Source organism: Pseudonaja textilis, chromosome 18, assembly GCF_049901715.1.
Source record: "Pseudonaja textilis isolate UNSWEBS1 chromosome 18, rPseTex1.2, whole genome shotgun sequence".
Classification (NCBI taxonomy): domain Eukaryota; kingdom Metazoa; phylum Chordata; class Lepidosauria; order Squamata; family Elapidae; genus Pseudonaja; species Pseudonaja textilis.
In genome coordinates this window covers 1442480-1469716 of record NC_142007.1, presented here as the reverse complement: position 1 = coordinate 1469716, position 27237 = coordinate 1442480, and the positions used below count along the sequence as shown (strand labels likewise).

Sequence of the window (27237 nt, the reverse complement as noted above, 5' to 3'; positions counted from 1 at the left end):
CTCCTCCTCCTCCTCCTCCCACTGATGATGTTACCTAGTTGGGCCATGAAACGTCTGCAAGAAAACAACCAAGCTCGGAGACCACCCCCCCAAACCCCATTCTCAAGACCAGTTTTGGGACCCCTTTTTGCTCCTTCACACCTGGAGGTGGCGGGAGGTTCACCTAGCAAGCCAACCTCAAGCAACGGAGGCATTCTTTCCATTTCTCATTTTTAATTGAAGATTCATGTCCCCCCCCACCCCGTTGCCATCAATTCAACAGGTGTGGCTCCCAGCCAGCAAGGTGTGTCCTTGACTGATGTCCTTTCCCTGGAATTGGGGGGAGGGGGGGGCAGCTTTGTACCATCTGCCACGGCCTCCTTCCCAGCCGTTGCCCCACACCTCAACTCTTCTGAAGGCCGGCCATAAAATGATGTCAACATTTCACAATGCCGCGCCTCAATCCTTGGGTTGTTTGTGGTGCGGCTTCTTGCTGTTTTACAGCCACCGTCCTAACCGGTGCCATGAGATCCTGGGTTATTCAGTAACCAAGGTTTCCCTTTAAAAAAAAGGCCGATTTTTCTGACCGTCAAGTCAAACGTCTCCCTGTCTAAGCAAGAGCCAGGACTGCGGATCAGCCATGAAGTCCTCTCTGATGCTGATGCTTGGTTTGTGTCTCCTGACGGCTCTCACCGAAGGCATCACCGTCCGGGTAATATTTACGCTCTTTGGTTGAAAGATGGGTGTCTGGTTTAGGATGCTGGGATCTGTTAATGGCTAAGTTAGATGGCCAAGCGATGGACCTCAGTTCTCCAGTCTCTCTCTCTCTCTCTCTCTCTCTCTTTCTCATCTATCTATCTATCTATCTATCTATCTATCTATCTATCTATCTATCTATCTATCTATCTATCATCTACCATCTACCATCTATCTATCTATCTATCTATCTATCTATCTATCTATCTATCTATCTACCTATCTACCTATCTACCTATCTATCTATCATCTACCATCTATCTAACTATCACCTATCTATCTATCTATCTATCTATCTATCTATCTATCTATCTATCTATCATCTACCATCTCTCTATCATCTATCTTTATCATCTATCTATCTATCTATCTATCTATCTATCTATCTATCTATCTATCTATCATCTACCATCTATCTATCTATCTATCTATCTATCTATCTATCTATCTATCTATCTATCTATCTATCTACCTATCTACCTATCTACCTATCTATCTATCATCTACCATCTATCTAACTATCACCTATCTATCTATCTATCTATCTATCTATCTATCTATCTATCTATCTATCTATCTATCATCTACCATCTCTCTATCATCTATCTTTATCATCTATCTATCTATCTATCTATCTATCTATCTATCTATCTATCTATCTATCTATCTATCTATCTATGATCTCTATCATCTCTCTCTATCACCTATCTATCATCTATCTACCATATCTCTATCTATCATCTCTATCATCTCTCTCTATCATCTGTCTGTCTGTCTGTCTGTCTGTCATCTCTATCATCTCTCTCTCTCTTTCTCTCTCTGGAGAACTTCAACTTTCATGAAGGTTGCAGGAATTGGGTAGATCTAGTTTAATGAAAGGAAGGACTACGGGTGACATGGTAGTAGCCTTCCAGTATTTGAGGGGCTGCCCCCCCAAAAAGAGGTGGGGGTCAGTTTATTCTGCAAAGCACCTGAAAGCAGGAGAAGAAGAAGCAACGGTTGGAAACTAACCAAGGAGAGAAGCAACCTGGAATTAAAGAGGAATTTCCTGATAATAAGAATAATTAATCAGTGGAAATGACTTTCCCCTAGAAGTTGTGGGGGCTCCATCACTGGAGGTTTTTAAGAAGACATTGGACAACCATTTGACCAAAATGGTACAGGGGGTCTCTTGCTTAAGCAGGGGGTTGGACTAGAAGACCTCCGAGGTCCCATCCAATTCTGCCATTCTGTCATTCTCTAACCCCAAATCAATTCAATTGCCTCCAGAAGTTGTGGGCGGGCATGCACCATCTCTGGAGTTTTCTGAGAAGCCCGAAATACATTGTTTTTCCTCTTCTTATCCCACACAGGTCCAAAACTTGTCCTTCTCCTGGGATTCGGTCAAGGCCCTGAAGAAAGTCCTGGATGTGGCACCCCAAAACCCACGTCCCCGTAACCGGGGACCGGCACCCGTGTGCTTGCACCCCGAACTCCCCCGTGAATTCGTGCCTCTCTGCTCCTCGCCGAAGGGCGCCGAAGTATTCCGGACTCTCGGTAGGTAAAACGGCCCTGACTGAGTTTAACCTCAACGGAGCTCCGTTGGAATGCGGGCAGTCCTCAAGTCACGACATTTGGGGACCCCCCCAAAAAAATTTATGTCACTAAGTGAAATGTCCATTAAGTGAGTTTTGCCTCATTTTATGACCCTGCTCGCTCCCATTGTGATGTGAATCACTGGCGTTGTTAAATTAGTACCGGACAGGCTAAATCGTTTGGAGTTACAACGGCACTGAAAAATGTGATTTTTTTCCCACACTTTTGACAGTTGTAGCCTCCCCAGGGTTGGGTGGTTAAAATCCAGGTGTGACTGGCCAGTGTCTCGCATTGATGATGGTCGCTGTGAGCTAAGCCAACAGGGAAGCCCAATTCACTTAACCACAGGGTGACCAATTCGAGAACAGCAGGGATTCACTCAGCAGTGTAAAACAGAGAGCAAAACCTGCTTAGCAAACAGAAATTTGGCGCTCACTTGTAGGTCGTAAGTCGGCAACCACCTGTATTTTATGCACCAAAAAGGGAAGGACCTTTTGATTCCCACAAACGAGGACCGATCTTACTTAGAATACAGAATATGGAATGCAGAATATAGAATAGAATATAGAATAGAATATACAATATACAATAGAATACAGAATATAGAATAGAATATAGAATATAGAATGTAAATGTAGAATATAGAATAGAATATAGAATATCTAGAATATAGAATAGAATATAGAATATATAGAATATAGAATAGCATAGTAGAATAGATTAGAATATAGAATATATAGAATATATAGAATATAGAATTTGGCTGTTAAGTGAATCTGGCTTCCTCGTTGCCTTCGCTTGCTAAAAGGTCATAAGTCGAGGACTCTTTGTCCCCCTGAGGTGTGAGCCTAGCGATGGTCATTTGGCCATCCTGATTCATGGCTCCCAAAGTTATGTGATTTTGGCTGTTTGCACGTCACTGAGCGGAGAGATTCCGCAGCAATCTGGAAGACAAATTCTTAAATACTTAGGACCTCAGGTTTGGAGGGGCGGGGGTTGCACGTCCTTCCCCCCCCCAAAGAATCCTCCCCATCATCATTGAAAAGACAGGTTGCACGGGAGCCTGGAGGTCATCTAGTCCACCCTTGACCCCGCCCCAGCCCCCCGGGGCAGAAGTTTGCAACTGTTTTATCGCCAAGAGACGCTCATTCAACTTCTGTCGAAATTTTGCCACCATTCCTTCAGGCATTGCTGAACATCCTTCCTTTTTGGGGAAGATATTTTTTGCCTTTGATGACCAACTGACACTAACTTCCTGGTCATTTTAACCCTGCCATTCCCCTAGTCCTCTTGAGGTCTCTGAGGAACATCAGGGAAGGACTTCAAGGCTTCTCTGCGGATTTCTCTGGAGATTCAGAGTCTGGAAATGGCTCAAGAGAAAATCATTAACGCGTGTCTACCCTCCCTGGCTGTGGTTTAGAACATTTTTTAAAAAATGGGGGGAAATCCCTTGGGATTGAAAGAAAAATAGCCAGGTTCTCCTTTTAAACTACTTTCGTTAGACTAAAAACAATTTACTTTCTGTGGGGGTCCTTGGTGCTCTCGGAGTTTTCTTGCAGACGTTTCATGACCCAACTAGGTAACATCATCAGTGGGAGGAGGAGGAGGAGGAGGACTGTGGGGTCCTTGGTGCTCTCTGATCTTGGTTGTTTACTTGCAGACGTTTTATGACCCAACTAGGTAACATCAACAGTGCGAGGAGGGAATGAGGTTTGATTTCCATTTATATACAAGTGGCTTGGCTGTTAGTGTTGGGGAGAGTCCACTTGGCAGATCCTTAATGAGGCTGTTGTTTACTCACACAAACATTGTCAGGACATGTCACTTATATAGGAAAGCCCCTTCTCTTCTAGCACTGATGATGTTACCTAGTTGGGTCAAGAAACGTCTGCAAGTACAGAACCAAGTTCAGAGAGCACTAAGGACCCCACAGTCTTTTTCCTCCTCCTCCTCCTCCTCCTCCTCCTCCTCCTCCTCCTCCTCCTCCTCCTCCTCCTCCTCCTCCTCCCTTCCACCAACCCCTCTCCCTTCTAGCACTGATAACATTGCCTAGTTGGGTCATGAGATGTCTCAGAGAGCACCGAGGGGTCCCACAGTCCAACCCTGAGTTACCCGGAGTCCCTTTCTACGGATTTCCTCTCTAATGATTTATAACTGCTCGGTGCTACTCATAGATGGTCGATAGGTTGGGTGGCGTAAAGCGTTCGGGCAACCTCTAGTAACTTCTTCAGGTTGAAGTAGCCCAGGTGAACATTGTTGAGTTTGAGGAAGCCTTCTTGAACCCATCTCGTCTTCCTTGTCTTCAGACCGCATTGCCAGCGACCCCGAGACCTGCGAGATCTGTTTTAACGTCGCCTGCTCTGGTTGCTAAGTGAGAACCGGCCGTTCTCTTCACCGTTGGTCACCTGGTGGTGACCCATCCTGGTCTTCCTGTTGTGGCCTCCTACAACCTCTTGTTCGTAGTCACTTCCGGGTCATCTCCATACAATTCAGGACTGGCAGAATGAGAGAAAGAGAGAGAGAGAGAGAAATGAGCTAGCCACGATCCTGGAAACAAAGTCTCCTTCTCAGTCACTGCATTCACACCTTTACCCTAAGCCATTGTTTCCTTCATCATAGTTTGTTGGTATCATGGAATAAAACCGCACTCGGATGGGTTCTATCGCACGCTCGGCTTACTTTTTGGACCGTAAAAGTTAGTTTGATAAGAACTAAGCCCAACAAAAGGTGGAAGCTGTACTTTTTGGCTCAAGGGCAGGAAGAAATGTTTGGTTTTTGCCACACAAAGTTAGCCTTCTTCTTGCCACGTTTGTTTCGCACATTCCCTCCACTCCCTGCCTGCCCATGGAGCCATTTTCTCTTCTCCCCGGGGCTGTTTCGGACTTCCTCCTCTCCTCCATCCCTTCCCTTAAAAATAAAGTTATTTTTGTACTTCTGCAACTCTTACATGTCTTGTTCTGCTCTCTCTCCGCCTTTGGTGGGCGGGAGCCGCTGAGCGCCATAAAAAACACCTACCCCCACCTCTCCCCCCCAAAAAAAACGAAACCGTCCTGATGGGAAAGAGATTATTCGGTCAATAAAATGGGTTTTATGGGGCAATTCTTCTCCAAGATGGTTTACTTGGGCTGGATTAAGCGTGACGGGATGGGGTGAAGGTTAAGGCAGCATCCTGGAAAGATTTACAGCTAGTTTATGGTTGCGGACCGTCACGGAGCCAGCCCATCAGGGTTATGAGTCAATAACGGTCGTAAAATGAATCCATCAGGTGACTGGCCTGAAGTCCTGAATGTTCCATCCCTGGAAGTTTTGAAGAAGAGATTAGACGACAAGCCTTGGTTTGAAATGAGATAGGGAGGGTTGGACTCTCCTTAAACCACAGAAAGTTGGAGCCGGTGAGCGTGTGATCAGGAAAATATTAGAACCGTTAGATTAACGCTGGCAATTAAAAGAGAAAGAACAAACTGAATATTGTAATGGTGTGGGGATCATTTTATCGATGGTTGGAGACGAAAGATGAGAGTTAGCAATAAAAGAAGACCTGTGAAATATGGACAATATGTTCATCGGAGTTTATTAACTGAGATGAGGATGGTTATAACAATTTAGATATATTAGGTACGTTAGTAATAAGCTAAGAGTATTGAATTAATATTAAGGTAAATGATTATGCTTGGAAACTTTAATCATTATTGCACAAGATATTTGTACCCAGATGACACACCATTAAATGGAAGATGGACTGTTTGTATTAAACATAAAAAAATAGATAGATGATAAATTAGATGAAAGATAGAGAGAGATGATAGATAGAGAGAAAGAGAGAGAGAAAGATCGATAGATAGATAGATAGATAGATAGATAGATAGATAGATAGATAGAGATAGATAGATAGATAGATAGATGATAGATAGGATAGAAAGATAGAAAGAGATAGAAAGATCAAAAGATAGATAGATCGATAGATCGATAGATGAAAGAGAGATAGATATAGATGACAGAAAGATAGAAAGATAGATAGAAAGATAAATAGAAAGAGATAAATAGATAGATAGAAAGACAGATAGATAAATAGACAGACAGACAGAGATAGATATAGATATATGGATATATGGATTTAGATATAAAAAGAAAGTTTGAGCTCCGTTGTGGTTGTTAGGGAAGGATTCCCTGTGTTGAAATAAAGAAGGGTTGGAGGTAGAAAGGAGAAGTTCTTGAGATGTTTCTCCTACATTCAGACAACTGACGTTTCAGAGAGGTCTATTTCCATGGAGCACGAAGTCGGCCAGAGTTGACCGAAACCATCTCCATGGCCGATAGCGAGAGGAAAACAGAAGGGGGGGCGGTTGAGATGGCCTGGGGTGGCAGGACGATCCCACCAAACCCGTCCGACAAGCAAAGCTAGGCCATCCATTTCTCTTTGACCCATATATTTTGGAGACCTTCTTGTAGGTGACCATCGGTAGATCAAACCTCAGGAGATGCTTCCAAAAATATATCCTCTTTTTTAAGTTTTTTGTGCCCTTACAGATAGACTCCTCGACTGTTAGCAACCATTCCAAGTTATGACGGCCCCGAAAGCGACCGAGGGACTGTTTCCCCACACTTACGACCTCCCCCACCCAAATTGGCGACAGGGGGGGATTTTCCTCTTTGCAACCATCCAGCCAGCGAGGGGTTCAGCTTTAACCCCCGGGTTGCTGACCTAACGCGTGCAATGGGTTCCCCTTAACGACGGCGGCCAAAGAGCAGTCGCAAGATGGGGGCAAGAGCCAGCGTCTCGCTGAACGGCGGAAAGTTGGGGCTTGTCATAAGTCGAGGGTGGAAAGCAACACCTGAACTTTAAACGAAACGTTTGGGGCGCCCCAAAAGAGATCAAGATGGGGGTTGAACGTCGAGGACATTCCCTGGGGTGGAGCCTGCAGGGCAGAGCCCATCCTGCTTACGCATCTAAAGGTTATGTGCTCAGGTGCGGCTGCTTCCCAAACAGGTGAAGACCCTCCAGGCTTAACCCCAGGGGGAAAACCTCGGTTGAGTCATGGGGGAGAAAGAGGCCACGGTTCAAGTTTCTGGGGATGGAGAGGGAGAGGAGGAGGGAGGGGAAAGGATGGAAGGAAGGAAGGAAGGAAGGAAGGAAGGAAGGAAGGAAGGAAGGAAGGAAGGAAGGAAGGAAGGAAGGAAGGAAGGAAGGAAGGAAAGGAGGGATTGGTTGGTGGAAAGGAAGGAGGGATGGAAGGATGGAAGGAAGGAAGGAAGGGAAAAGGGATTGGTGGATGGAAAGAAAGGAAGGAAGGCAGGAGGGAGGGAGGGAGGAAAGGAAGGAAGGAAAAAATCATTTTAATGTGTGCATTTATGTATTTAATACATTGTGTATTTAATATAATGTACATTTAAAGTGACAATAAAGTTATTCTAAGAAGAAAGGAAGGAAGGAAGGAGAAACGGAAGGAAGATAGGAAGGAAGGAAAGAAAAGAAAGAAAAAAGGATGTAGATACCGTAGATGATAGAATATAGATGACAGAAAGACAGAGAGAGGGATAGATAGATAGATAGATAGATAGATAGATAGATAGATAGATAGATAGATAGATAGATAGATAGATAAGGAAGGAGGAAGGAAGGAAGGAAGGTCGGTCTTCTACTGCAACCCCCTCCTCAAGCTCTCTTCTTCAAAGTCTCCAGCGATGACACACCCACAACTTCCGGAGGCAACTGATAGGAAACCAATATTTTTCCACCTCCACCACCTCTTCCTCCTTCTCCTCACCTCGACGTCCGAGTTGAGCGATGCTGCGTGCCTGACCTCTGCCCTGCACGCACCTCTGTCCAGCTCGACCGTGACGAAACCGCCCCGCCCCCCGTGGATGACCAACCTTCCTCCTCCCCAAATGTCACGGGGGCAGAAATGCAGCCCAGCAGGAAATGTGAAAGTTCAACTGACGCATGGAGGCAGCTCTGGAGCATCCTTAAAAACCCCCTTAGGAGGACCCAGGCATGATTCCTTCCACAAAGTCCCAGAGATGAAGGGCCTCCAAGCTGCGGTAAGGTCTTCTTCTTCTTCTTCTTCTTCTTCTTCTTCTTCTTCTTCTTCTTCTTCTTCTTCTTCTTCTTCTTCTTCTTCTTCTTCTTCTTCTTCTTCTTCTTCTTCTTCTTCTTCTTCTTCTTCTTCTTCTTCTTCTCATTCTTCCTTTTCTTCTTCTTTATATAGTAATATTTGCAAGATTTAGTCTGCCTTGTGAAGCAATTCCTTCATGCCTCTCTCTTCTCTTTTCAGCTTCTGGGAATTCTCCTCATCCTCTCCTTCAGTTGTAAGTACTCACAGTCTCCTCCGATCTGCAGTTCTAACCAGTACCTCCCAGAGGGTTGCATTTCTATTTTTTTAAATTTAGATTTCTGATCAAATGCAACTATCTTGAAGCACAGGTGGCGTTACGTAGTTGGGTCATGAAATGTCTTGTGAGGAAACTACCAAGCTAAGAGAGAGCACCCAAGGGTCCCTCCTCCTCCTCGTCCTCCTCCTCCTCCTCCTCCTCCTCCTCTTGGTGTGGGCTCATCATGGTCCATCTGAGCCAGAAGGGACTCAGAGGACAGTCCTGCCCAGGGTGGCCATCAACAAAACAATTAAACGGGGTTGCAAAACTGTGGGCCACGCTTGGTTGCCGTAGCTTGTCGCGCTCCAAAATAAGAAGGAGCGCATTAATTATTTGACATTGAATTGAAGGGAAACGCATGCAAACCCGTCGGATTCACGTCTTTTTATTTCATCGACCGATCGATCAATCGATCGATTCAACTTCTATGCCTAGATTCCTCGTGCAGGTCTTCATTGGCCTTCATTGGCTCCCCTGTCTGGAATTGGTAGGGTGGGGGAACCGGGGTGAGTTCCCCCTGCTTTTGGGCCCCTGATGACACACCCACAAAGTCCCTGCCTTTTAAAAAACAACAACACCTCCTTAAGGCCTGAAGTTATGGCACGCTTGCAACACAATCTAGTCTCAACTGCCTTGTGATGTTTCCCCTCAGGTGCTGAAGACACAAAACATCCTGGAAATGGTCAGTAATTTTCCTCTTTCTCCCTCAAGGCTTTGGGTTGGCACAGAGGTATTGGGTATCCTGTTTGAGTTGGGGGTTGGTCTAGAAGACCTCCAAGGTCCCTTCCAGCTCTATTCTGAGAAGAATAGATAGATAGATAGATAGATAGATAGATAGATAGATAGATAGATAGATAGATAGATAGATAGATGATAGGCAGATACGTATCTATCTTCTATGATAGATAGAAGATAGATAGATAGATAGATAGATAGATAGATAGATAGATAGATAGATAGATAATAAGTAGATAGGTAGATAGGTAGATAAACAGATAGAGATAGGTAGGTATGTAGATAAATAGAGATAGATGATAGATAGATAAATAGATAAATAGGTAGGTAGATGGATGGATGCGTGGATGGATGATAGATGATAGGTAGATAGATAGGTAGATAGGTAGGTAGATAGTTAAGTAGGTAGATAGATAGATGATAGTTAGGTGGAGAGGGAGAGGGAGAAGGAGAGAGAGAGAGAGAGAGAGAAATAGTCTCCTTCTTGAGCAGGGGGTTGGACTAGAAGACCTCCGAGGCCCCTTCCAGCTCTATTCTGATTGATTGATAAAAATAGAATCAGATATCTTCAAACAAAGATTTTGTGGTCTTTTTAGAAGAGGATTGAATGGGTAGTAGTGGCTAGAGAAGACCTTTCCTTTGATGTGTCGGCATTGTCTAAAAAAGCAAAATATGAGGTGGACCTATGGACGTGTCCTCAGAGGTTGAGGCCAGATATCTGTGATAGGTTTCTGACTTGTGTCTTCTCTTCAGGACCTACCCACCAGGTGCCAGTAAGACCAAAGACAACTTTCCCTGCCCCAAAGACTCCACACCCTGAACCAGAAGAGACAACCGAGAGCTTCAAAGGAGGTAAAGATGGAAACGATTATATTTTGGAAGTTGACTTGATGGAAAATGTAGATACAAGCTTCCGTTGGCCATCACAACTATTCTTGGTGTCTTCTGTCCTATCTGTTGGGTCTAGCTATGGAAATAACCCAAGCTGGTTGAAGAATATCTGTGAGAGGTCAACATTTAGCCCCCAAATTCTGACTTGTCTCTTTTCTTCAGGCCCTACCCCCCAGGTGCCAGTCAGACCCAAGCCAACTTTCCCTGCACCAAAGACCCGACCACAACAACTAGAAGAAACAACTGAGAGCTTCAAAGGAGGTAAAGATGGAATCAGAAACATTCAAAGAAGTTGTGGACCTCTCAGAAGAGCACTTGATGACAACTTCTTCTAGTGGTGTTGATGTCCTAGTTGCCTTCTGTCACATTGGCATTCTCTGAAAGACTTAGACATTGGGAGGACTTATGGAGGTCATATGAAGTCTACTTAGGTCTCTTCGGTAACATTTCTTGGTCTAAATAAACAGACCAAAGCCTTCCCAAGTCTTCCCACCCTTCAACTTAAGGGTGATATCTGTGATATGTCATTGTCTGATCCCACTTTCTGACTTGTGTCTTCTCTTCAGGCCCTACCCCCCAGGTTCCAGTCAGACCCAAAACAACGTTCCCTGCACCAAAGACCCGACCACAACAACTAGAAGAAACAACAGAGAACTTCAAAGGAGGTAAAGATGGAATCAGAAACATTCAAAGAAGTTGTGGACCTCTCAGAAGACCACTTGATGTTCTTCTAGTGGTGTTGACGTCCTAGGTGTCTTCTGTCAAATTGGCGTTCCTTGAAAGACCAAATATGGGGAGGACTTATGGAGGTCATAGAAAGTCTTCTTTGGTAACATTTGTTGTCTAAATAAGCAGACCAAAGCCTTCCCAAGTCTTCCCACCCTTCAACTTAAGGGTGATATCTGAGATATGTCACTGTCTGATCCCACTTTCTGACTTGTATCCTCTCTTCAGGCCCTACCCCTCAGGTGCCCGTCAAACCCAAGACAACTTTCCCTGCACCAAAGACCCGACCACAACAACTAGAAGAAACAACAGAGAACTTCAAGGGAGGTAAAGATGGAATCAGAAACATTCAAAGACGTTGTAGAACTCATTGAAGATGAGTGATGGGAAAAATTTCCAGAGATGACACGTTCTTGTGATGGGGTTGACTTCCAGATATCTTCTTTCAGATTCCTTTGGCCCAATTGTGCTGATGGAAGTGTCTGCAGAAGGTTGAAGTGAGGTATCTATGAAAGAAGTCATCCTGAAGCTCCTACTTTCTCCCTTGTGTCCTCTCTTAGGCCCTACCCCTCAGGTGCCCGTCAGACCCAAGACCACTTTCCCTGCGCCAAAGACCCGACCACAACAACTAGAAGAAACAACCGAGAACTTCAAGGGAGGTAAAGATGGAATCAGATACGTTCAATGAAAGATTCTGGGGTCCTCGTAGATGGGAAGCACTGTCCAGAGATGACGCCCTCTTGTGATGGTGTTGACCTTCTAGAGTCTTCTTTCACATTTGTTTGGCCCAATTGTCCTGACGGAAGTGTCTGCAGAAGGTTGAAGTGAGGTATCTATGAAAGAAGTCATCCTGAAGCTCCTATTTTCTGACTTGTGTCTTCTCTTCAGGACCTACCCCCCAGGTTCCAGTTAGACCCAAAACAACGTTCCCTGTACCAAAGACCCAACAACAACAACTAGAAGAAACAACAGAGAACTTCAAAGGAGGTAAAGATGGAATCAGAAACATTCAAAGAAGTTGTGGACCTCTTAGAAGACCACTTGATGTTCTTCTAGTGGTGTTGACGTCTGTCACATTGGTGTTCCTTGAAAGACCAAATCTGGGGAGGACTTATGTCTTATTTGGTAACATTTATTGGTCTAAATAAACAGACCAAAATCTTCACAGGAACTTCAAGTGTGATATCTGTGATCTGTCATTGTCCACTCCCACTTTCTGACTTGTATCCTCTCTTCAGGACCTACCCCTCAGATTCCAGTCAGACCCAAAACAACGTTCCCTGCACCAAAGACCCAACAACAACAACTAGAAGAAACAACAGAGAACTTCAAAGGAGGTAAAGATGGAATCAGAAACATTCAAAGAAGTTGTGGACCTCTTAGAAGACCACTTGATGTTCTTCTAGTGGTGTTGACGTCTGTCACATTGGTGTTCCTTGAAAGACCAAATCTGGGGAGGACTTATGGAGGTCATAGAAAGTCTTATTTGGTAACATTTATTGGTCTAAATAAACAGACCAAAATCTTCACAGGAACTTCAAGTGTGATATCTGTGATCTGTCATTGTCCACTCCCACTTTCTGACTTGTATCCTCTCTTCAGGACCTACCCCTCAGATTCCAGTCAGACCCAAAACAACGTTCCCTGCACCAAAGACCCAACAACAACAACTAGAAGAAACAACCAAGAACTTCAAGGGAGGTAAAGATGGAATCAGATACGTTCAATGAAAGATTCTGGGGTCCTCTTAGAAGATGCTTTGATTCTTGGGCCAAACGCTGTGGAGTCCTTTTTTTTTATTGCTCTCCTTTTTAGTGTGCTGCACGCGCTGGTTTAACCAAGACAATCCTGATGGCGCGGGAGATTTTGAACTCCTGGCTGACATCCTGTACAGATATCCCAACGAGATCTGTTCGCTGCCAAAGAAAATAGAAGTCCAAACCCTGGATGGCATTCCGGCGTCGGCAACGGGGCAGAAATTTGCCTTGTGAGTTTTCCAGGTTCCCAATGTTGGAAAATATTTCAGAATGTTGGTAGCTCGGGGTTGAAATGAGGGGCCCTGTCTGAGCTCGGTGGTTTTCCTGCAGATGTTTCATGACCCAGCTAGGTAGCATCACCAGGGCTAAAAGGGAGTGAAGGAGGAGGAGGAGGAGGACTGAGGGGTCCTTGGTGCTCTCTGAGCTTGGTGGCTTTCTTGCAGACGTTTCAAGGCCCAACTAGGTAACATCATCAGTGCTAAAAGGGACTGGCCACATTTTGATTGTTTTTAATAACGTCCTTCGTTCTTCGTCCGGTGCAGGAAGCAAGCCTTAATTGGGTTCATTTGCCTCAATTTCATGCAAGGAAAAGGACGCGGGTGCCGTGATTATCGCGTGCGGTTCGTGTGCCCACAAGACTTCTGTTCCGGTACGTGGGCTTTGCTTTGGCCTCTAGATCCAACCTACCATATTTCCCCAAAGATAAGACTGGCTCTCAGATGATTTTTTTTGCTGCAAAAGGGGCATTAGGGCTTATTTTCTGGTTAGGCCTTGTTTTCAGGGAAATACAGTTCTAAATGCATCCATCCCGTTGACAATCTTAACCGGGGCTTATTTTGGGGGTAGGGCTTATATTACGAGCATCCTGGGGGGGTCATACTAGGGCTTATTTTCCAGTTAAGTCTTATTTTCAGGGAAATACGGTACTAAATGCATCCATCCGGTTGACAATCTTAACCGGGGCTTATTTTCGGGGCAGGGTTTATATTACTAGCATCCTGGGGGGGAAAATCATGCTAGGGCTTATTTGCCAGTTAAGTCTTATTTTTAGGGAAATGCGATAGTAAATGCATCCATCCGGTTGACAATCTTAACTGGGGCTTATTTTTGGGGTAGTGCTTGTATTACAAGCAACCTGGGGGAAAATCATGCTAGGGCTTATTTTCCAGTTGGGTCTTATATTTGGGGAAATAGGGTAGAACTAAGGAGAAATGTCTTGACGGTGAGAACAATCAACCATTAGAACGGCTTGCCAGCTGAAGTTGTGGGTCTGAGACTGGACAGCCACCTGTCTGAAATTGTATAGGGTCTCCTGCTTGAGCAGGGGGCTGGACTAGAAGACCTCCGAGGCCCCTTCCAACTCTCTTCTTCTGTTTAAACAAAAGCTGCATCAATCTTTGCTTGAAGAACTGTGGATCCAAAACAGAAAGTGGGTGCGGGCAGAGGAAGAAAACCCAATGTTACAGCACACATATCTATCAGCATATATGGATGGCTTATGAAATAAATATTAGAAATGAAAAAAAAAAAATAGAAATAATATTTGGGGCATTCCTCTTTCTGCAGGGGGCCAAGAGACTGTCACTTCGCCTGGCTCAGGATCCACCTTGGGACAACTTCAGAGTACCCCAGAGTTTCCGGTGAAAGGTACATAGAGATCATCCAAACTGTTTTGTGACCTTTGTAGCATCCCATCTAAGTGCCAAGATTCTTCCAGAAAAGAAGTTGGATGGTCCATTGAAGAAGATCTTGGAAGACCAAATTTTCCACCCAATTGGTAACAGGAATGATCAGTGGGGAAAAAAAAAAAACCCCAATAAATGAAGGTGGTCTCTAAGCTTCGTTATTTTTCTTGCAGACGTCTCATTACCCAACTAGGGAACATCATCAGTGCTAGAAGGGAGAGGGGTTGCTAGCACTGATGATGTTCCCTGGTTGGGTAATGAGACGTCTGCAAGAAAATAATCAAGCTCAGAGCACCAGGGACTCCACAGTCCTTCTCTCTCTCTTCTTCTTCTCTTTCTTTCTCCTTTTCTCTCCTTCTCTTTCTCCCTCCTTCTCCTTCTACATTTCTCCACCTTCTCCTTTTCTCTCCTTCTCCTTCTCTCTTTCTCCTCCCTCTCCTCATTTTTTTCTCTTTCTCTCTCCTCCTTCTACACCTCTCCTCCTTCTCTCTCCTCCTCCTCCTCCTCCTCCTTCTCCTTCTCCTTTTCTCTCCTTTTCCCTCCTTCTCCTCCTTCTCCTTTTCTTTCTTCTCTCTCCTTCACCTTCTCTCACCTTCTCTTCAATTTCTCTCCTTCTTCTTCTCCCTCCTTCTCCTTCTCTTTCTCTCTCCTCTTTCTCCTCCTTTTCTTTACTTCTCATTCTCCCCTCTGCAAACCCCTCTGCTTGCTAGTACTGGTGACGTTACCTATTAGGGCGATGAAAGGTCCTCCAGAAAAGCCACCAAGCTCAGAGAGCACCATCAAATTGGGCATTTCTTTTCCACAGGTGGTGAAACCTCCCCAGGACCACATTTCACAGAAGGACAAATTCTGAGCACTGGACAAGGTGGGGAACCCTGGCACGAAGGAAGGGATGAGATATTTCATATACAAGGAAGAATGTAACTTAAGGAATTAAAAAGGAAGAGCATTTAAAAAAGCCATTTTAGATAGTCGGAGATAGATAGAGGTGGAAGGGAGGGAGATTAACAGGTTAGCAGGGTTGGAAAGGATCTTGTGGGTCATCTAGTCCAACCCCCCATGCAAGCAGGAGACCCTATCCCATTTCTGACGGTCTCTTCTTGAAAGCTTCCAGAGGAAGGTCCTCACGTTAATAAGGAATCTTTAGTTTTGAGCGCACAGAAATATGAAATGGTCTAGGGTTTCTTACTAGAGCAAGGGGTTGGACTAGATGACCTCCAAGGCCCCTTCCAACACTTGCCATTCTTTAATTCTATCGTCCCAAATCAATTAATCCATGGAACAGCTGGCTTCCCGAAGTCATGGGTGCTCCAACTCTGGAGGCTTTTGAAGAAGAGATTGTCCGGAATGGTATAAGGTCTCCTGCTCAAGCAGGGGTTGGGCTAGATGACCTCCAAGGTCCCTTCCAGCCTGAGGAGTCCCTGGTTCCCACACCAATCCCTCCATACCAGAAAAGCGAACTTTTTTTTTTTTAAAAAAAGATAAATTTCATAGCACGGGAGAAGCAACGAATCTGGAGGCCATAAAGGAAGGGAGCTTTTGTGAATGTAGGTAACATATTAATTTCCAGCGTTTGATTCCATATCTTTTTCTTGGCAGACTCTCCTTCCGTTTGCCGGACCGTCTGGTTCAACCAAGACAACCCTTTCGGAGAAGGCGACCAAGAACTCCTTGTTGACCTCCGGAAACAAAATCCCCAAAAAATTTGCTCCGTGCCCCTTGAAATAGAGGTGCAGACCGCCGATGGGATCCCTGCTTCGGAGACGGGACAACGCTTTGCCGTGTAAGATTTTCCGCGCAATATTAAATAGATACTTTTCTTGTCACTTTTTCCCCCGATACGATCTACCTAAGAAAAAAAAAACCGAGGTTTATAATCTACCTCATTTCTCCAAAAATACAACCTACCCTGGAAATAAGTCCTAGCTTTATTTTTACCCATGTGCCCAATATAAGCCCTACCCCCCAAAATAAGCCCCAATCAAGATCCCACCCACTCCAGAGTGGATGAGTAAAAATTAAGCTAGGGTGCGGATGGAGGAGGTGGAGCTACCCTACTACTTACCTTTGGACAGGTGTAGCCAGGCCTCGTACACAGCAACACCTGCCTGGCAGGTGAAATTGACATAGGTGTAGCCATTTAACTTAGCCTTATTATATATTCCTTTTCTTTCTTTCTCTTTTGCTGGTTATGGGGTGGAAGGGTTTCGGGCTTGCCACATTCCTAGGCGGGAGGAGTGGAGAGACAGAGAGAGTTGTTTAGGCTAGGTGGTTCTCCTTCCCGTGGGAACGAAAGCTGACCCTGCTGAGACCTGGAGGCGGAGATTGAGGACCTCAGGCAAATGTTAATTTACTTCTATTGGGGAATGTGGCTTTTGGGGGCTGTTTCTAATTTCCAATATTATGTGAGGTAATTCCGGGTTGAGTCAGATCTGGAATTACAACAGACTTTGCCAATTGGTTGCTTTCCTAAATAAAAGAAATTAATTTTGGGAGACAGGACTTTGCTCTTTTCTTCTTAAATGGATTTTACCGCTTGGAAACCTGACATTATTTCGGATCCCACCTTTTTCTGTCTCTCCGAGCAGAAATAACCCCGCGGTTGGTTTCTCTTGCATCAACGCTGAACAAGGGAAAGGACAGCGATGCCACGACTACCAGGTGCGGTTCACCTGCCCTGCCTCTTTCTGCAAAGGTAAGTGTCTTCCTCTGCATCTAAATTTTACACCAAGAGCCGAGCGGAGCCTTTGATAAACCACTGCAAAACCCTTAAATGATCTGTTGTACAGTACGAGAAGGTGGGATTCAAATAGTTGAACAACCAGTTCTTTGCCCTAATGATTTCTACCAACCAAACTGCTCAGAAAGTTAGCAACCGGTTCTACCAAACCGGTGCGAACCGGCTGAATCCCACCACTGGGGAAGGCCTCAACTTACAATCGTTCATTTTGTGACTGTTCAAATTTTTTAAAAAACCATTGATTTAGGATCATGTTTCCCACTTACAGTCATTGCAGCATTCCCCGTGATCAAAATTCAGACATTGGCCACTGACTCACACTTATGACGGTTGGGGTCCTAGGTTCACGTGATCAAAACTCAGATGATTGGCCACTGACTCGTATTTATGACGGTTGGTGTCCCAGGGTCACATAAATCCCTGTGGTGACTGACTTTCTTTTTCTTTTTTAAAGAATTTTTTATTTTGACAACCAACATAGACAAACACAAACACAAAACATCAAATAAAACCATCTTTCCATTGTACAGCGTGTCAGTTGGTACATATCTCTTGTGCACATTATTAATAGACTTTCCCTCCTAAACTTAAATTAAAATTCATATTATGTAAATCAGCTATCCATATCCTATTATATTGTTATCAAACCATCATTAGACTTTGATTGTACATTCATATCATCCTTTGCGAGCAAATCTCAACTTTTACAATGTCAAGTTCATAATATCATTCATTTCACAATAATCAAATACAACGTATCATTGCAACGTATCGTCTTTACTATTATATCTATATTCTAGTATCTTTTATTTTTCTGTTTTCTTATCTAGCCATTGATAACATAAATCCCATATTTTATAATATTCTTTTTCTTCTTGCTTTGCTAATGTCAATCTACTCGTTTCTGCACATTCCATTATTTGTTTTTGTTTTTATCATCTTTTCCAATTTTGAGCAAATACAATTCTAGACTTTCTGACTGGCAAATTCAAGGAGGGAGGTTGGATTCGCTTAACAATCGTATTCCTCACTTAACAACTGCAGGGATTCGCTTAACAGCGGGGGCAGGGAAGGTTGCGAAATGGAACCAAACTCCCTGTGCCGATGTCTCATTTAAGAACGGAAATTTGGTGCTCGATTGTGATCCTAAGTCGAGGATTACCCATGAAGGTTTCCGGCGGAAGCGTAATACTCAATGCTCAACGCATCGCTAGATTTCAACCTGTTGTGGATTGCGCGTATTCTTTTTTTAAAAAAAAGAGATGGATAAAAAGAGGTTTTCTCCCTCCCCGCAGGAAGCCAAGAACTGTCGACTCTGAAACCAGATCCTCTTACATCATCGGGACCTACTACTACTTTGGGACAAGAGCAAAGAACCGCACCCCAATTCCCAATCAAAGGTACCAATCGAGAACTCTTTGTCACTTGCAAGAGGGAGCTAGGGAGAATTCACAACCTGCAGGAAAGGCCCTGAGACACAGACTAGACAATAATCAGATAAGAGGCAGCTGAGCCCAGAGAAAGAAGAGAGGGTGTGGGAAGCACCTCAGCAGGGACCCTCCCTAATTTCTTGGACTGCACAGGTGATGGGAAACAGGTACTTTTTTCATTCCAGGATCAAGTTTGGAAACCGTCGCTGTCTACACCCCAACGACTCCAGGAGTAAAAACTGAGGGTCAAACTGAAGAAGAAGGTGAGTTTATTCCCCACTTTTCTTGGGTGAGAGATTAGAAAGTTTATTATTCTTATTTGGGGCCATCGAAGTTGTAAAAGAAGAGGAGGAAGAATCCTGATTTACTAAGCCATCTGACGTCATTGATCAATCTGGATCCAGTCCCACCAAAATTACAATTAGGGCCGCCTAAATAACAATTTCATTTCTTCCTCGATTTTTTACCATCTTTGAAAACATTTATGGAATGCCCTTTCGATTTCCAAGCTGCCACACTGCCCCCCTCTCCCTTTCTGTTGTCAAGAGAGACCAGAGAAATATTTTATGAGTTGACACATTAATTTGATTTATTTATTTGTTTTTCCTTTTTGCGGGGGGTCCAGCTTGCAAAACAGCGTGGTTTAATCGGGACACTCCTTCTGGCACGGGAGATTATGAGCTTCTCCATGACCTCAGGGATGAAAATCCAGACGCCATCTGCCTTTCCCCCATGGGAATCGAGGTTCAAACCCGAGAAAGGGTCCCAGCCTCCGAAACTGGACAATATTTTGCCATGTAAGAATCCGGCGTTGTCGGCGTGTACAAAGTTTGGGTCTGAAGTCCTGTCCTTTTCCTCAAACTCGTTTATGGAGGGCGGGGTGGTTCCTCGCTTTACGACTGGTCGCTTTGTGGTCGTCTGAAAGCGAGGACTAAAAAACCCTCTACGAGTAGGTTTGCCATCACTGTCCTTGGGTAACAATCAGGCATTGGCCTGACCTCCAATCTAAAGGAGAAGAGAGGAAGAGGAAAGGAGCGGTGAAAATGTAACCCAAAGCTCCAATTCTTGAGGATTCGATTCCTCCCCCCGGGTAAGCGAAGCGGGACTCCGTTACCTTCGGGGTCTGACATTGCTTTCGATGGGTCCTTTTTGACAGAAACGACGCGACTCAAGGATTCGCCTGTATCAACGCCCAACAAGGCAAGGGGACGCTGTGTCTGGATTATCGCGTCAGGTTCATCTGCCCCAAGTCCTTCTGCAGTGAGTAACAAAATCCTGGAAGTTAAAAAAGAAAGAAAGAAGTAATAAGTAGAATAACTCACCCCAGATTCTTGGCTGTTTAATCCACGTTTAATTGCATCTCGGTTTTTGATTCTGGGTTTAAGTCGTCCAGCCCTTTTCTTCTTCCTCTTGATGGAAAGTCAACGGATGTTGGCACTCGTAACACACAAAAGGCACAGCATGGTGTAGTAGGGTCTTCCTGCTTGGGCAGGGGGTTGGACTAGATGACCTACAAGATCCCTACCCTGCGTCTGGATGGGACAGGATGGAGTGAGCCGCCATTTGTGAAAAATGGGTGTTTGGGGATAAATCTGGCCCGTCCTAAAATGGACTGAGAGACGGATTTGGGATTTGGGGTTACCATATAGGAGCTCTCCTTTAAGCCCCGTGGAGGCGCTCTTTGGGGTGACAAGGGGTGGATTTGGGGGTCCCCAAAATAAATAAGCCATCAACTGATTTCTATCAATCTCTCTCCATCAACAGAGAAGGAGAGTTCAACGACCGTGTCTCCTATCACCCAAGAACCAACAACATTGACTTCTCCCCAGAGTTCCACCCTAGGTAAGGCACTCGAGACAATACAACTAGTTGTAACCTCCTCTTCCTCCTCTCCTTCCTTTTCTTACATCCATCCATCCATTTTCTCCCTCTCCCTTTCCACTTCTTCCTTTCCTTCTCTTTGTTCTCCTTATCCATACTTCTTTCTTCCTTTCCTCCTTTCTTCTTCCTTTCTTCCTTCCTTCTTTCCTTTTCCTTCCTTTCCTTCCTTTCCTTCCTTCCTTCCTTTTCTTCCTTCCTTCCTTCCTTCCTCTTTCCTTCCTTCCTTCCTTTTCCTTCCTTCCTTTTCCTTCCTTCCTTCCTTCCTTCCTTCCTTCCTTCCTTCCTTCCTTCCTTCCTTCCTTCCTTCCTTCTCCATCACCAGAGGCTTTCAAGAAGAGATTGAAGAACTGTTTGTCTGAAATGGTTCATAGAGTTTCCTGCCTGAGCAGGGGGGGTGGGGGTTGGACTAGAAGACCTCCGAGGTCCCTTCCAACGCCGTTATTGTATTCTACTCAAAAGGCCAGGTCCGTTTCTTAAATTCTAAAGACTTGGAAGGAATGTGACGGAAAAGTCCAGCGGACCTGGCTGTTAGGAGTGCCAGGAAGGGAGGGAGAAAATGATTTAAAAGTTGAACGTCTGTTTTATTTTGCTATTTTTGTCTTTAAGGCGGGGAAGATGAGAAAGGCGAGAAAGAAGACGAGAAGAAAGACGAGAAGAAGGGCTCCCCATGAAGACTGCAGCCCATTTCTGTCGCCTCCCAGCTAAAGATCTACTCCTTCCTGGAAGAAATAAAGGACTTTTTGTTCTGTTATTGCTGGTTGATAATACAATAATAATAATAATAATAATGATATAATAAAGCATGGAAACAATTGTCGTCTCACAGATGCTTTTTGGGGGGCTCAGTTCTCTCATTTGGTCTTGCAAGGTGGAAGCTGGGGGATTCTGGGAGTTGAAGTCCTCACCTCTTAAAGCTTGCTGGCTGGGGGATTCTGGGAATTGAAGTCCACACACTTTAATAGCATGCTGGGTGATTCTGGGAGTTGAAGTCCACTCCCTGGAGTACCTTCACAGCCGGGGTGGGATTCAAAAAAGTTTTTAACTACCAGTTCCGTGGGCATGTCTTGGTGGACGTATCTTGGTGGGCGTGGCAGGGGAAGGATACTGCAAAATCTTCATTTCCACCCCAGTAACCTGCTTTCCAGCTCCCTTCTCCTGCGCAGGACAACCCAAGGAGACCCAGCCGATCAGCTGGGACTCAATGGGAGGCAGAGAAGAGATGGGGGTTGGCGGGGCCAGTCAGAGGCGCTAATTGGCCCGTTCTCCAAATGGCTCAAAATTTCCGCTACCGGTGGTTCTCCAGAACCGGTCAGAACCGGCTGAATACCCACCTCTGGTTTACAGGCTGGGTGTCTTACTTCACGTCCTCCAATTAAACGTATTCGCGGGCAAAAAGCTCTGTTATTTTAGTTACAATCTTTTAAAGATAAAGAGTTGGAATGCCAGCAGGATCCCGGCAGGAAATGACCGGCCACCGATTTGAAGCCTGGCCAAGAAATCTACCCAAGAAATCTCTCCACCCACCCAGGGCTCTTCCTGAAATAAAAGAAAAATAATAATAATCAGATTCCAGATTCTAGGCTGTCAATTGCCTTTTCTCTGCACACAGGATCAAGGCGCGGATGTGACATCACAATGGCTGTGTACCCAGAGAGGCTGATAGCTCGGTCTTCCTTGGAGGACAGATCTTCCTGGCCTTCATGGATGGCAGAGGGCACCAGAAGACCCTGGAGAGGCAGCCCCAAGGCGCAGACGGGCAGGGGGGGGGGCGACTCTGCCAGGCTAGCTGGACATCCCGTCAGCCCAGACTGATGGGTCCACGATAGAGTGACTTTTTTTTTTTTAAATAACTCTGGCCTATACCGTATATCAGAGGTAAGAAAACTGTACCCAGAGCCTTTCGTGATCAGAAAGGGAGCCCAATTTCCAACTTGCAAACCCAAAATGCCCTGCCGGGATGGCAAGTTCAGGACGCAAAAAAAAAAAGGAGGAAAAAAACTCCAAAGTGAAGGTTGTAATGTTGCTATTTTGTACCGTGTTAAAAAGAGTCGGAAGTCAGGTCTTCGCACAACTTCAACTTCCAGAGTGATACAGGTCTTCCTCGTTCTTCCTTCCTTCTTCCAATCCAATGTTCTCAACTTTGGCCTATCTAAAGACATGTGGACTTCAACTCTGGAAGTTGAAGTCCACACATCTTCAGGTCTTCGCACGACTTCAACCTTCCATAGTACAGATCTTCCTTGTTCTTCTCAACTTTGGCCACCTGAAGACCTGTAGACTTCAACTTTTAGAGTTAAAGTCCACAGGTCTTCAGGTGTCCCAGTTTGAGAACATTGGACTACTAGAAGGAAGGAAGGAAGAACAAGGAAGACCTTTGAGACAGGACCTCATCCGTAAATTCAGCCCTTCTGCCTATATACTAACTACACCATCCTGGAGAAATGTTAAAAGATGGAGGGCCATCAACTCAGAGGTTCTCTAGATCTTGTTGATGCAACGATCAACCTTTCCTTCCATCCCACACTAGCTGCAAACTTCTTCTGTTCTTTTGTTTGATAGCTCACGATGAGTACCAGCCAGAAAAGAGGACAGGTCACCAAGCTGAAACCAAGACCTCTTGGTTTGAAAGAAGGTAAGCTTCAAAACACCTCCTATTGCAGCTGTCTCAACTTGAAACGGTTCCCAGGAGTGACTTCGTTTGTCTTTTGCGAATTTGGTCATTGTAGTTTGGAAATCTCAAGTTTATGGCTTGCTATTATAGCAAATGTACCCAGAATGAGTATATGTATGTATGTATGTATGTATGTATGTATGTAACCTGGTTTGTTGAACTGAGCCTGTCTCCTTGTCTTGGAGCCAGGATTGACCGAGATGTACCAGGGGGAGCTGCTTTGTGACGTCACGCTGGTGGCCGATGGACAGAGGTTTCCTTGCCACAGGTAAGGCTCTCTCACAGGTGCCCCTTCAGGGGGCCGGCCATGCGCTCATGCTTCAACCCCAATTCCACCGGCAGCAGCGAGGCAGAGGAACAAGGGGAGCCTGTTCCCAGTGCGTGTGTGCGCAGGGCTGCCAGAAGACGAGAGCAGCTGAAACGAAAGGGGAGCCTCGGGAGTAAGGCTGGGAGGGGATTGCCCTTCCCATAAAGGATAAAAGTCAGACCTCGGTGACGTGCCCTTTGCAGGAAGCAAAGTAGTTCAATTGGTTCCAAGTTCTCCATGGTTGTTGTTTTTTTTCTTTTTGTACGGTTGGTTTCTTTTATATTTAATTGGATCCTTCTGTTTTTGGCTACATTCCACAGAACTGAAAGGTGGGTGCTTATCTTGGGGAACTATTTAAGATTAGTTCTGACCGGGAATGCAAACAATTCCCAGCGTTGCAATAAAACAGGTTTTGCTTTTAAAACAAGTTTGCGATTAGTTACGATGGACGAGGTCTGGGTCATAACAAACATAAGACAGGATAGGGTGGGGCCAACTGATCGTTGTTTGTAGCGGTTTGCCAGAACCAGTCCGAACCAGCAGGAGCTCTACCATTGCACCCATGTCTCAACCCCACGCGGACATCTGCCTCTCGTTGCAGGGCCTTGCTGGCCGCCGTGAGTCCTTATTTCCGAGATGTCTTCGTCCAAGGTGGGAAGGACCTGGAAGGGTCAGAGGTCCAGCTGGAGAACGTCCCTCCGTCCCTCCTGCAGAATATCCTGAAGTACATCTACACGGAAGAACTTGCCCTCACGTCCGAGCTGGCGCCGTCACTCTTCACCGGAGCCAGCCAGCTGCAAATCCTCCCCTTGGAAACCGTCTGCTGCCGGTAGGTTTCCAGGCGTTCCCTTATACGGTTGGGCCAAGGGTGTGGCTGGCTGGTTTGAACTCGTCCCTTAAGATCTCTCGGTGGTCTCCCATCCCAGCCACCCCAAGGCACGCGTGAATGGGACGGCCGTAGAGAGGAAGGCAAGGCGGAACAGCAAGACTCAAAAGAAGATCGGACTTTTCCTGTCCACGTTTAGGAAACCAGCCGATCGGTTAAAAAGCTAAAAGAATCGGTTTTAAAAATTGGTTTAAAAACCGAAAAGAGCTTTTTTTTTTTTTTTTAGTGGGTTAAAGGAACCAGGTGGTTGTGAGTTCTAGTTTCACCTTAGCCATGAAAGCCAGCTGGGTGACTTTGTACCAGTCCTTCTCTCTCAGCCCAACCCACCTCACAGGGTTGTTGTTGTTGTGTGGGGAAATAGGAGGAGGAAGAAATGTTAGCATGTGAGGTCTTTGGTGCAACATTTCATGACCAAACTAGATAACCTCACCAGTGATGCACTGACGATGTTACCTAGTTGGGTCATGAAACGTCTGCAAGAAAACCACCGAGCTCAGGGAGCACCAAAGACTTCCTAGTCTTCCCTCCTTCCTCCTCCTCCTCCTCCTCCTCAAATCCCCATCCCCTTCTAGCAACTGACGTTATAACCTAGCTGGGTCATGAAACAACTGCACGAAAACCATCAAGCTCAGACAGCATCAAGGATCCTACATCTGCCCTTGCCTTCCTCCTCCTTTTCCTCCTCCTCCTCCACTCCTCAAACTCCCATCCCCTTCTAGCACTGATGATGTAACCTAGCTGGGTCATGAAACGTCGGCACGAAAACCACCAAGCTCAGAGAGCACCCAGGTTCCCCTCCTGTCAACCCTGAGCTACCCATATTGACTTCTGTTGCTCTCCTCGTTCTTCCGCCAAAAACACGCTGCCCTTCTCGCTTATTTTTGTAGTCCAAACAGGTCTCCCCTTCCATCTCTCTCTCCTTCTAGGTTCCTGGTGACGCATCTCTCCGTCCAGAACTGCTTTGAGATGTATTCCTTAGCTCAGGTGCACCACAGCCAGCCTCTCCTCCATGCCGTCCTGCAGGTCCTGATCCGGAACTTTGACCGGACTTTCGAAGAGGACAGTTTCCTCCGACTGGACGCCGGCGATCTCGCCGCCGTCATCTCCTCCGACGATCTCGAAGTGGCTTCCGAGCTCAAGGTCTACCAGGTGGTACGGCGGTGGGTGCAGGGCGAGCCCGCCAAGCGTGGCCCCTTCCTTGGAGAGCTTCTGCGCCATGTCCGCTTCCCGCTTATCGGTCCTGAGGAGCAAGATGTCCTCCAGGAAGATCTGGAGAGACGGGACGATCTTGAACTCGAACGGAAAGTCATGGACGGCCCGGAACGCTTGAGACAAAGCGGTGGGCTGCGGAAAGGCATGTACAAGCCTCACATCCTCTGCATCGACACCCAGATGTGCGAGTATCAACAGCTGGAGAGTGAGGAGGCCCACATGAGCTGCTATGAGCCACAGGGCGAAGTCTGGGAGAAACTTCCCGGCTTACAATCGTTGACTCACGCTTGCTGTACCTCCAACGGAGACAAGGTCTACCTCTCGGGAGGCGTCTACAAAAACGCGTACTCCAACGCCGTCTACGAATTCGACGCCTTCACCAACCAGTGGCTGCAGCTCCCGGCCATGCAGATCCCCCGGGCGGCCCACGGCTTCGTGTACGACCGTCAAAAGCTCTACGCCATGGGAGGCTGGCGCAGATTCCAGAGCTTCATCAACTTGGCCGAGCGCCTGGACCTTGTCACGGAGAGATGGACTCCGATGGCCAAGCTGCCCTTCGCCCTCAGCCACCCGGCCTCCGCCGTGTTGCGGGAGAAGGTGTATCTCCTTGGAGGTGCCACCGGGGTCTCCAACCACTGGCTATTTCACAAGGGAGTCTTGATCTACACGATGGATTCCAACACCTGGACGCAAGTCCCTCTGGCGACGGGCTTCTTCGCCGCAGGCGCCGTGGCCGGCGAGAATGGCATCTATGTCATTGGAGGTTACACCGAGAAGAAGAACGAGGATTGGCAGGAGAGGGCCTTAGCGCCCGAGAACCGCCACAGCACCCGTAAATGCTTCTTTGTCAACGAGGCTGGCAAGGTGAACGCCAATGTGGCTGTTCCCAAGCTGCGGCGCGGTTTGGCCAACGCAGGGGTGATCCGTTGCGGCACACGGATCTATGTGTTGGGCGGAGAAGATCTGTCCCAGCGATACAAAGTGATCTACCACTGGCAGCCAGGAGAGACCCGCTGGCACCGGGCCGGCGCTGAAATCCCCGTGCCGCGAGAAGGCATCAGCCGATTCGGGTGTGCGACTTTGTTGAGGCCCAAGCCTCATATTCTCCAACTCTTCCAAGTGACCTCGGTGGTCATCGTCTCGGTGGTCGCCAAATCGTAGTTCCCACCAACCGGTTCGGCTTCGTGCGTGAACATCAGGCAGGGACGATCAATACATTCCATTCTAATGAGGTTCACTCCCAGGTGGCTTCTAAGGGCCTTGTCCTGGTGGCCTTTCAAGAGGACTACAAAAACCATGGGCCACTGAACAATCAAGCTTTGCCATTGATTGACTTTCAGGTGTCTCCAAAGCGCCAAATCCCAGCAGCTTGGCAACATCTCACCCCAAAGATGTTGACTGTTCTCACCGGATATCTTTTAAGACCTCAAGTTGCCACCTGCTAGAACTTCGCGGACTTTAAGGACCCGAGAGTCAAGTCGCTGTTTTTCCTTCCTTTCTTTTCAATAAATTTGAGCGGCAATGGAAGGCGTGGTCTATGGGAGGGGCGGGGGGCACTCCTGTGGGATTGGGTTGCTTTATTCGGGTCGAGTCGTCGGATGAAAGAGGACGGTGGAGGTTCTTCATTCTTTGAATCA

General features: G+C 46.2%; 3 protein-coding genes across 3 annotated transcripts; all 3 read left to right on the top strand.

The window, feature by feature from the left end:
* Positions 1-354: 354 nt before the first annotated feature.
* Positions 355-5245, top strand: LOC113450784 (guanylin-like). The gene is made up of 3 exons (XM_026722082.2): positions 355-691; positions 2088-2271; positions 4617-5245. Exons 1-3 carry the CDS (start codon positions 620-622, stop codon positions 4679-4681), a joined length of 321 nt encoding a protein of 106 aa, XP_026577867.1. The 5' UTR covers positions 355-619; the 3' UTR covers positions 4682-5245.
* A 6899-nt stretch (positions 5246-12144) lies between these two features.
* Positions 12145-21195, top strand: LOC148124449 (mucin-5AC-like). Its single transcript, XM_087915137.1, has 15 exons — positions 12145-12208; positions 12270-12368; positions 12634-12732; positions 12847-13018; positions 13331-13437; positions 14355-14435; positions 15279-15338; positions 16073-16256; positions 17062-17168; positions 18509-18613; positions 18829-18906; positions 19269-19440; positions 19800-19903; positions 20408-20485; positions 21131-21195. Exons 1-15 carry the CDS (start codon positions 12145-12147, stop codon positions 21193-21195), a joined length of 1575 nt encoding a protein of 524 aa, XP_087771263.1.
* Positions 21196-23089: 1894 nt separating this feature from the next.
* LOC113450790 (kelch-like protein 38) lies at positions 23090-26761 on the top strand. The gene is made up of 4 exons (XM_026722090.1): positions 23090-23156; positions 23385-23463; positions 24104-24331; positions 25315-26761. Exons 1-4 carry the CDS (start codon positions 23090-23092, stop codon positions 26759-26761), a joined length of 1821 nt encoding a protein of 606 aa, XP_026577875.1.
* The last annotated feature ends 476 nt before the right edge of the window (positions 26762-27237 follow it).